The sequence below is a fragment of the Myotis lucifugus genome, unplaced genomic scaffold (genome assembly GCF_000147115.1).
Source record: "Myotis lucifugus unplaced genomic scaffold, Myoluc2.0 scaffold_454, whole genome shotgun sequence".
NCBI classification, from domain to species: Eukaryota; Metazoa; Chordata; class Mammalia; order Chiroptera; family Vespertilionidae; genus Myotis; species Myotis lucifugus.
This window is the reverse complement of record NW_005871502.1, coordinates 92,635-102,624: the sequence shown is the minus strand read 5'-3', so window position 1 is coordinate 102,624 and position 9,990 is coordinate 92,635. Positions and strand designations below refer to the sequence as shown.

At 43.0% G+C, this 9,990-nt stretch overlaps 1 protein-coding gene across 1 annotated transcript in view; it reads left to right on the top strand.

Moving 5' to 3' along the window:
* CKAP2L (cytoskeleton associated protein 2 like) overlaps positions 1-9,990 on the top strand; it is a 25,562-nt gene that overhangs the window by 1,387 nt on the left and 14,185 nt on the right. The window contains exons 2-5 of the mRNA XM_006103005.3: positions 281-347; positions 2,228-2,279; positions 4,907-6,147; positions 8,936-9,143. Coding sequence (XP_006103067.1) covers positions 281-347; positions 2,228-2,279; positions 4,907-6,147; positions 8,936-9,143 — 1,568 coding nt within the window. The remainder of the gene's footprint in view (positions 1-280; positions 348-2,227; positions 2,280-4,906; positions 6,148-8,935; positions 9,144-9,990) is intronic.

Genomic DNA, 9,990 nt, shown 5'->3' with positions numbered 1-9,990 from the left:
ATGTGCCTTGGGTTGCGGGTTTGATTTCTGGTTGGGGGTGTGTGTGGGAGGCAACCATTTGATGTCTCTCTCACAGGTGGATATTTCTCACTTTCTCTCTTTCTTGCCCCCCCCCCCTCCCATTCTCTCTCCCCCTCCCTCCCTCCTTCCTTTCCACTCTGAAAAACAATGGAAAAAATATCCTTGGGTGAGGATTAACAACCAAAAAAAGGAAAAGAATATAAAATGAACTGGTTAACCTCCCGCGCTGAAGTCCGTTGTTTGCTTGCCTGTTTTGCAGAAGAGCGGCAGAGACAGCTCCAGGAGTACCTGGCAGCCAAGGGGAAACTGCGGTGCCAGAACAGCAAGTGAGTGTGTCTCCCGCAGGGAGGGGACTCGGTTCCCTGGTTGCCAGCAGCAGTGCAAAGCCCTGTGCTTGTGCTCTGCTCTGACGACATGGGCGTCCTACGGTAACTCAAAGAGGGCCTTTCAGTGCGAGCATGACAGAAACCTCTGGGCAGTGTCTGGTACATTGGCGAAGACCTGGGCGTTATTACTGTGAGAGTCTCCAAAGGAAGGAGGGAGGATCTACAATATCACCTACCTTGCTGGGAGCTCCCTCCATCCCTGCTCTTTTCCTGGGAAAGTAATTCTTGTGAAGGCAGTGTTTGGTCAGGGAGCTGAATGACCCTGGTTCCGTCCTCCATGGCTGCACATGAACATCCTGCTCTTTGGTCATTCTCTTAGCTCAGCGACTTTAACCGTTTTCATCTCATGGCATACAGAGACTAATTACCAAAATTCTGCTGCACCAAGAAAAATATATTTTTGCTGATCTGACCAAAAAAAAGGTGTAATTTTGATTCATTCACACCAGACAGCTATTGTGTTGGCTGTGGCACACTGATTGAAAATCGCTGCCTTAGCACTTACTCTTTTGTTTTTAATATATTTTTATTGCTTTCAGAGAGGAAGGGAGAGGGGGAGAGAGAGAAACATCAATGATGAGAGAGAATCATTGATGGGCTGCCTCCTGCACACTCCACACTGGGAATCGAGCCCACAACCCGGGCATGTGCCCTGACCAGGAATCGAACCATGACCTCCTGGTTCATAAGTTGATGCTTAACCACTGAGCCACGTCGGCTGCGGCTGACAGCACTTACTCTTGAAATGAACATGATATGACCAATTTACTTTTATCTTTTGTCAACATCTTAGCGATGTTATTTATTCCTCTTCTGAGCAGTGATCAATTTTCTGTTCACTTGGGTTGCTAAACCTTTTTTTTTTTTACAAAACAAATTTTTGCAAATTTAGCTTTCACATTTTATTTTATTTTTATTTTGGGTCTTTGCTCAACTTTATTTCTTTGTTTAAATAAACTTACCGCATTTATTCAACAGATATTTATTTAATACCTGTGTAATGTATCTCTCTTGGTTCTGAAGACATGGTACTAAACAAGACAGAGCAGTCCGGCCCTCCCAGGGCTTATATTCACGATGGGAGAAACAAAGTCATGATTGAAATCCCTGTTAGCTTGGCAATTGCTTTTGATCCATGGAGATTAAATCCTAAATTCTCCTCTACTTTCCTATCCTTTTTCGCATTTTCTGTCTCACTAGCTAGATTTCATATGTGCCTGTTTCCTTCTTTAATTGTATCACTTTTTCCCCTGGTAATTCACTATTTGGAGATAGTTAAAACAAGTTTTTTAAACTTGTTAGGCATTATATCTCCAGTACCTGGCACAGTGCATTAAAATTGTTGGAATATTATGTGTATATGTAGGACATCTCTGAAGGGATCACAGGTGTGAGTAAGAGCAATTGTGTTTTCTGAGGAGTAGAATAATGGGACTAAGGAAGGGAGGATAAGGAGACTTCATTGAATATAATTTATAATTCTTTTACCATATACAGACATTTTACTGATTTAAAATTTCATTTTTTTTTAAATATATTTTATTGATTTTTTACAGAGAGGAAGGGAGAGGGATAGAGAGAAACATCGATGAGAGAGAAACACCGATCAGCTGCCTCCTGCACACTCCCTTCTGGGGATGTGCCGGCAACCAAGGTACATGCCCTTGACCGGAATCGAACCCGGGACCCTTGAGTCCGCAGGCTGACGCTCCATCCACTGAGCCAAACCGGTTAGGGCTAAAATTTCATTTTTAATCGCTCTATTTTCCAAGCCTTGTTGATCCTTCTGTACTAAGAATTACTTATTTTTTCTTTTATAGGCCTTATCTAAAAGCCAAGAATAATTGCCCAAATCCTCCATCTTCTAAATCTGTAAGTAGAAATTAGTCTTTTAACAAATATCCATTTTGAGTGATTAGTAATAAAAAATAATAAAGATGTTAGCAACCTAAAGAAAATGTTTTACACAAATATTTCTCATAAGTATGGCAACAGTGTATAAGGGACAAGACAGAATTGTTTTTTGAAAAGTACAACATATTGTAATTCAGTTTGTTAACAAAAAAAAGTCTTTAAGTGCACTTTGGTCTCTTCATAGCTAACATTTTTGAACACCTACTATGTGTCTCACTTGTAGGTCCTTAGAGCCTTATGAGATAGGTACTCTTAGTAGCCCCATTTTACAGATTAGGGAACTGAGTCACAGGACAGCTGTTAAATGACGGAGCTGAGAGCTATTGGTCTCAACCACTTTGGAATGCTGTTTAACAAGAATATGCTCCCTCATCAGTTCCATTGATCTAGATTGTGGATATAATGGAAAAGGACCTCAACATACTTCAGGTTTAACAGAATAAAACCATAAAAAGTTATGTAGTGCATGTATGGGTATAAGGAGTCTATAATACTCTCTGTACTTTTCACTCAATTTGGATTTGAATCTAAAACTGCTCTAAAAATTAAAGTTTATTAATTAAAAAATAAATACTGATACATGCTACAACATGGGTGAATCTCGAAAACATAATGCTAAGTGAAAGAAGCCAGACACAAAATGCCACTTCACATCATACTGTGTGATTCCATTTATATGAAATGTCCAGTGTAGGCAACTCTATAGAAACAAAGTAGATTAGTGGTTGCCAGGGTCTGAGGAGAGAGGGAAATAGGGAGTAACTTCTAGCAAGTATGGATTTTTTTCTGGAGTGTTGAAAATGTTCTGGAATTAGTGGTGATGGTTGTACAGCCTTCTGAATACCTAAAACCCACTGAATTGTACACTTTAAATTTTACAGGGATGAAAATTAGATCTCAGGTTTTTTTAATGTACAAAAAGAACAACTAAGTTTTTTTTAATGTACAAAAAAAGAACAGCACACTTTGATACCAACCTCCATGCCTCAGCAGTTAGTGATAATGGAGAGATCAGAGGTGGCTAGGAATGTTGAGTCTCAAGGAGTAACCCAGCTATAGACATGTGGGTGTACCATCTATTTCTGCCCCCACCTCAGCAACACCACACATACCCATACAATGCTATGAGTAGACAGTGCCTCACCCTTAATGCCAAGTGGCTCTGGTTTCAGACTTCTTTACATATGCACAAAGTTTACACAGGAACTCTTGACAATATTATTGAATGAAACAGAGAGAGTGGTAGCTCTAGCATATTTTCCCCTGGAAACCTGTACTTTACAAATGTCTGCCAAATTAACCTTCCTGTGTAATTGCTAAGAACTGATGCTCCTGTTCTTTACCATCTCAACTCTAACTCCCCTCCCTATTTTTCAAAGTTCTCTGTAATCTAGTCCTACCTTTCTTATCCAAAATTAAGTCACATGACTAAAACATTTACTTATTAATAACATAGAATCTAACCTTAAAATCCATTCTGAGTTCACAAATATGACTAACTTCTGTGATGTTAGATGCTTATGGAGAGCTGTTCAAAGTTTCTCAGGCCTCCCTGCATCTACTATCTGTTCTTGCAAGTGATGAGACAAAGGTTCTTGAGTGACACTGTGGCCTTTACAAAGGCAGTGTTGTCTTTAAAATATTAGTGTGGCCGTACAAAGGACTAGAAAGAACTTGGGTGGTACCTTAACATAAGTATACTGTGTGTATACCTTTCCAGGGTCCCTCAAATGAACACTTCACTGGGACCTAATGGGCATTGAGCAAGTACTTGTTTGGTTGAGGCATGTTTTTTAAAACAGCAAGTTTTGTATGTTCACTGCATCTCTGCTTAATTCTATCAAGCTAAAAGATGCTGATATATTTTTATAGGAACTCACTAGAGGCTCGGTGCATGAAAATTCATGCACTGGAGGTGGAGGGGTGGTTCTCAGCCCAGTCTGCCCCCTCTCACAGTCCGGGAGCCCTCAGGGGCGGGAGGCAACCTGGCGATCAGGGAAAGGCGACGCCCCATTATACCTCTGCTGCTGCCGCTGCCGGCAGCACAAGCCTCGGCCGGCCCTGGTTACTTGAGCCTCGGGCAGCCCTGGGTGTCTGGGCAGCTGCCATCCAAGGCTTGCCTGTGCCCTGGCCCAGCCCTGGGCGGCTGGGGGGCTGAGGGGACTGGGGGTCTCTGGAGGCAGGCATGCGGAGCGGCCAGGCTCGCCTAGGGGCGGGCCCAGCCTTGCTGCACCTGCCACTTCGGCAGGGCTGAGGGAACTGGGCACCGCCATCTTTGAGGGTGTGGCAGTCAATTAGCATATTCCCTCCTTATTGGCTGTGGGCTCCACCATCTTTGAGGACAGGGCAGTCAATTAGCATATTCCCTCCTTATTGGCTGTGGGCACCACCATTTTTGTGATGGTGTGAGGGTCAATTAGCATATTCTCTCTTTATTAGATAGGGTTATTAAAATCCTCTCTTAGTGAGCCTTTATTTTCTCAGTTTCAACTTCCTTAGTGAAATTCTAAATAAAATAACTAATTTTTTTTAAGTTAGTTATTCTTATAAATTTTCTTTTTTGATATTTTTCTTTGTCTTTTTAGACTATTAGACCCAAAAAGGATGTTGCCAACCATGTTGCTTTGCCTGTCAAAGCTACAAGACCCATCAGCATTAAACATCAGCCCAGACCTGCCATTATCCCAGGTTCCCGGAAGCCAAAGTTGGAGCCACCAAAACTTCTGGGCAAAAGGCTGACTTCAGGATGTGTTTCTTCTCTCCCAAACTGTCAGCCTTCCAGCAACCGTCAGCAACAGCACAAAGCTGGATCATCCTCTGGAGAGCTGTCGAGGAAAACTGTGGGGTCACTTCATCTACAGGAACTGAAAGCTGCAAAGCAGCAGGTGACAGATCGAGGAAATACTGCACTTACAGACTCTGTGGACAGTGACCGTGGTGAGGGTGAGTCCTCACACAACTTTCTAAAAGAGGTGAACAAAGAGAACTTGTCCCAAACTGTACTGGACTCTGAGAAGACACCACATCCTCAATTATGGACCAAAAGTGAGCCAAAGACTAGCTCTTATAATCAAACCAAGAGCAGTTTGGCCCCTAAACAAGCCTTGGGTAAAAGTTCATTGAATTGTGCTGTTCTGAGAGACAGAGCTAATAAACAATTTGTTGGAGAAGCACAAACCAGGATTCCACCAGGGAAGTCACAGCAGCTCCCTAGAGGAACAGCTCTTGCAAAACTAGGAGTAAAAACCCCAAAAACAGTTCCCTCTCACTCTGTTCAGACCCTTAGTAGGACTCAAGCAGCAAAGAAACCAGGGATCAAGGACCTGAAGGATATAAATATTAATAGGGGTAAATATGAAAGACCAGGTGCAGCCAAGTTACAGTCACATGCTGCTACTGAACAAAAAGCAGTACATACCAGACCCAGGACATGCCCCAGTCTGCTTCAAGGAGGACCTGACCGCCTTAAGCAAGACCAGAAACCCACTCAACCTTGTTCTAGACCTCAGATGTCATGTGTGCAGCAGAAATCCAAAGCTGTGAGCCAAAGGCCTACCCTGGCTGTTGGCAGCTTCCCTTCAGTCATTCCCAATACCCCAAGCATAAGAGCAAGTACAGCCAAGGGGAATAAACACAGCAGCAGCTGTCAACAGAAAGCACAGACCCTGGACTCCAAGTTGAAAGGGGCTCTTCCCCAGAATCCCTTTCTAAACAAGACAGCTCCCAAAACTCAAGCTGGTGGCACAGCCATAAATGGAAGAGGAGTCCCAAATGGGACCCAGACTAACCCAGATGTTAAGAAGAAGGTCACAGCAGAGGATCGAAGGTATGTTGCTTTAATTCCAAAATTGCAATGTAAGATGATTAGGCAAATTGACCATCAGGAGTACTTGGTCAGAAAATAGGCCATAAATAATGGCTCCTGGGTTATTCTTAGCTTCAACTCTGAAAAAAGAATATTTGAAGCAAATATAGTAAATATTCTCTAACTTTCTGTGTGCTTGAAGCAGGATGGTTGAGTAAAGAGTTGTGGTTGCAGGTATACATGACTCACTCAGGAAGTCCCTTTAGGTTAAGCAGCAAGGGAAGAGGGCTGGGAGGAGGTGGGGAAATACTAGTCTTTTGTCAAGCAGACCAGGGGTTAAGTCCAGAAAAGCTATCAAGGAAGAAGGAATGGAAAACTATGAGTCTGAGCAGGCAAAGTTTTGGAAAGTCAGTAAGGCTTTCATAGTTACAGTTACATGACTACATTTGTTAAAACACAGAACTGAACTCTTAAAAAGGTGGATTTTACTGGATGTTATTGAACACTTGTGTGTTTTAGGTACAGTGCTAGGACAGTCAGGATTTTTGCCTTCCTAGAGCTTGCAGTCTAGTGGCGAAGACAGGAAGTGAACACATCCTATATAATAAAAGGCTAATATGCAAATTGACTGAACAGCAGAATGACCAGTTGCTATGACGCACACTGACCACCAGGGAGCAGACGCTCGATGCAGGAGCTGCCCCCGGTGGTCAGTGCGCTCCCACAGGGGGAGCATCGCTCAGACAGAAGCCCTGAGCCGGGCTCACAGCTGGTGAGCGCAGCAGCAGTGGCGGGAGCCTCTCCCACCTCCGCAGCAGCGCTAAGGATGTCCGTCTGCCAGCCGGGGGAGCGGGCCTAAGCCGGCAGTCAGATATTCCCCGAGGGCTCCCAGAATGCAAGAGGACACAGGCTGGGCTGAGGGAACCACCGAGTGCACAAATTTTGTGCACTAGGCCTCTAGTTGGTTAAATAAGACAGGATAATTACAGATAATTTCCTAGTCAGGAAGGACTGAAGGATGATTATGCCAGACCCCTAAGGCAGGGATGAGCTTGGGTCAAAAGACTAAAAGGACACCAGAACTTCTAGAGCAGTGGTTCCCAACCTTTTTCTGTCCATGCATCACCTAAGCATCTCTAAAACCTGGTGCCCCTCACTGTGACATATAATTGTTATTATTCAAAAAGTGAGCTCCTATTCACATGGAGGAAGCCTAAAAGGCCATTAACTTGTTCTAAACAAGCTTCCAAAGAACATGGCATCCATGAAAGAGAAAAATAAAAGAACAAAAGGAATTTGAAGTACTGAGGAAGAAATCACTAAGAAATTGTTAAAAAAAAAAAATAATATGAAGTGATATGAAAAATAGCAAATAAAGTTTCAAAACATATAATAGAGAACTGAAATGCATAAATGTGTCACAATATATATTTATATACTGTATATGAAGCCCCTAGAACCATAAGAAATGCAAACAATTTACTGTTAACAACTCACTCTCAAATTGCCCCCCCTTAAAAAATCAAATTGCCCCCTTGTGGGGCATGTGCCCCACGTTGGGAACCACTGTTCTAGAGGGTAGGGATGGGAGGGAGAGTGGTGCACCATAATCTTGGAGAGGCTGGCAGAACTCAAGTTACACTGTCATTCGCCATAGGAAAAAATTTGAATTTTATTTCTGGTGATGACTCAGTCTGGCTTACATTTTAAAGATCAATCTAGATATGTGTTCACAGGATAAATTTTTTAAGGGTTAAAATGGAATCAAGGAAGGAGATGAGTTAGGAGGCAGCTGCAGCATTTCAGGCGGAAAGTGGCAGTGAAGTGGTCTAGGAGGGTGCTGGTGGAGGTGGGAGCAGTACTGTCCATACGATGGTGTGGGGATGTGGGAAAAGAAAGTACTGCTCAAAGACAACTCCTAGTTTTCGGCCCTCCCAACTGGGTGGATAGGGACACTTACAGATGCAGGGACAGATCTAGAGATGAAAATCGAGCATTGTTTTGGATAATATTAAATTTGAAATGCCTGCCAGACATCAAACAAAAGATACCAACCAGGATGTGGGTTTTACAAAGGCTGGTGCTGTAGGGAGAGATCTGGACTGAAATGTACATTTGTGAGTCATGAACTAGTTATAATTTAAAGAAGCTAGCAAGTCTACATCCACACACGGGCCCACATGTCTTGGTTCCTCCCCCAGTAGCAGTCAATCGGCTGCTCAGAAGTAGGAGTGGAGATTGTGAAAAGTGGGGGAGAGCAAGGATTAGGACTTGTCGCCATCTTTTGAAAAAGAGTCCTGAAATTATTTGTCTTTTTTAGAGTAAAGGGGGCCATGTGTGGTCAGGAGCAGACTAAGGAACTGGGCAATGTGGGTCACTTTGAGTGGCCAACACCCTGTTGAGGCCATAGTGCGGGTATGTTGAGTCTGATCAGTGGCAAATACCAAGCTTGTGGTAAGAGAAATGGAGTGCTGAGTTAGTGAGCTCAGAGATGAAAGTCAGATCTCAGAGTTAGCGCACAAGTAAAATGAAAGTTTTCAGAGAAAAATCATGTATAATCTTGACATCAAGGGATTTGAAGACTGAGATGCTGGCCACCTCTAATCCTAGTAATGCCGCCGCCTTCGAGGAGGGGCAATTACCCACTGCTGCCGTTACCCATTTGTAACTTGCTTTTAATTCCAGTCTCCTGACTTCGTACTTGAAGGTGTGCAGTGATAGTACTCAAATCCATGCATAGCATAGACTTTGAAGCTTGACCATGTACCCAAAAACCTGAAACCATTCCTCCCCTCTAATTGCATAACAGGAAACAGCTGGAAGAATGGCAGAAATCTAAGGGGAAAATGTATAAGCGGCCTCCAATGGAACTTAAAACAAAAAGAAAAATCATAGAGGAAATGAATGTTTCATTCTGGAAGAGCATGGAAAGAGAAGAGGAAGAAAGGAACGCACAGCTTGAACTGTCCAATAAAATTAACGGCACTCTGACTGAGTGTCTGCAGCTCATCGAAGGGGTACGTGAGGAGGGTAATCCCCAAAATTTGACCCAGAGGCATTTTTCTTAAAGTGTTGGGGAGGTAACCTGTCTAACAGAAATTTAGTTACTTGCTGTGGGGGATAGTTTTGTGTGGGGGGTTTTTTTTCAGTTTTGTCTGTGGTCGTTAGTCTACTTAGGGCTTGTATTTCTTGGGCCAATTTTACTAATTTCGTGCCTTTTATTTAAATCAAACTTGCTAAAGAGTTCTCTATTAATCTTTTTAAAAGGCCATCTTTTGAGTTGTATTGATTATTTTTCTCTTATATCAATGTCTACATCTATTTTTATGTTTATTGCTTTTCTAGTCTTTTAATTGAAAGCTTAGACCATGTAATGCTACATTTGTCTCTGAATTTAGCTTTGGTCATGTCCTTCAGGTTTGATAGGTAATGTCCTTCATCAGTCAGAGTCGAGTCAGAAAAACAGAAACCACACCAGGTATTGTAATAGATAGAACGTGGTGTTAGAATTGGTTTCACAGTGTCTTATGTGAGTTCCAGAGAAGCAAACATTAAGAATTTGTGTGAAAGTAATTTATTAGGAAGAGGCTCCCAGGAAAATAAAAGGGAGTGGGATGTGGGACCAGAAAGGGAAGGAGGCCAAGCAAAGTCCACGGAGGGTGACTGGCACAGTCCCACAGGAAGCTCTAGGGACAGTGTGAGCCATGCATCTCAGAGTCGGTCCTGATCAGGGGCACTGCACTGAAAAATGGCTGCCTGGGGGACAAAAAGTCCCAGGCACTTGTGATTGACACATACTACGAGGTGCAGGTGCTGGCTGTCGTTCATGACAGCACTTGGTGAGCATGTGTGCACAAAATGTGA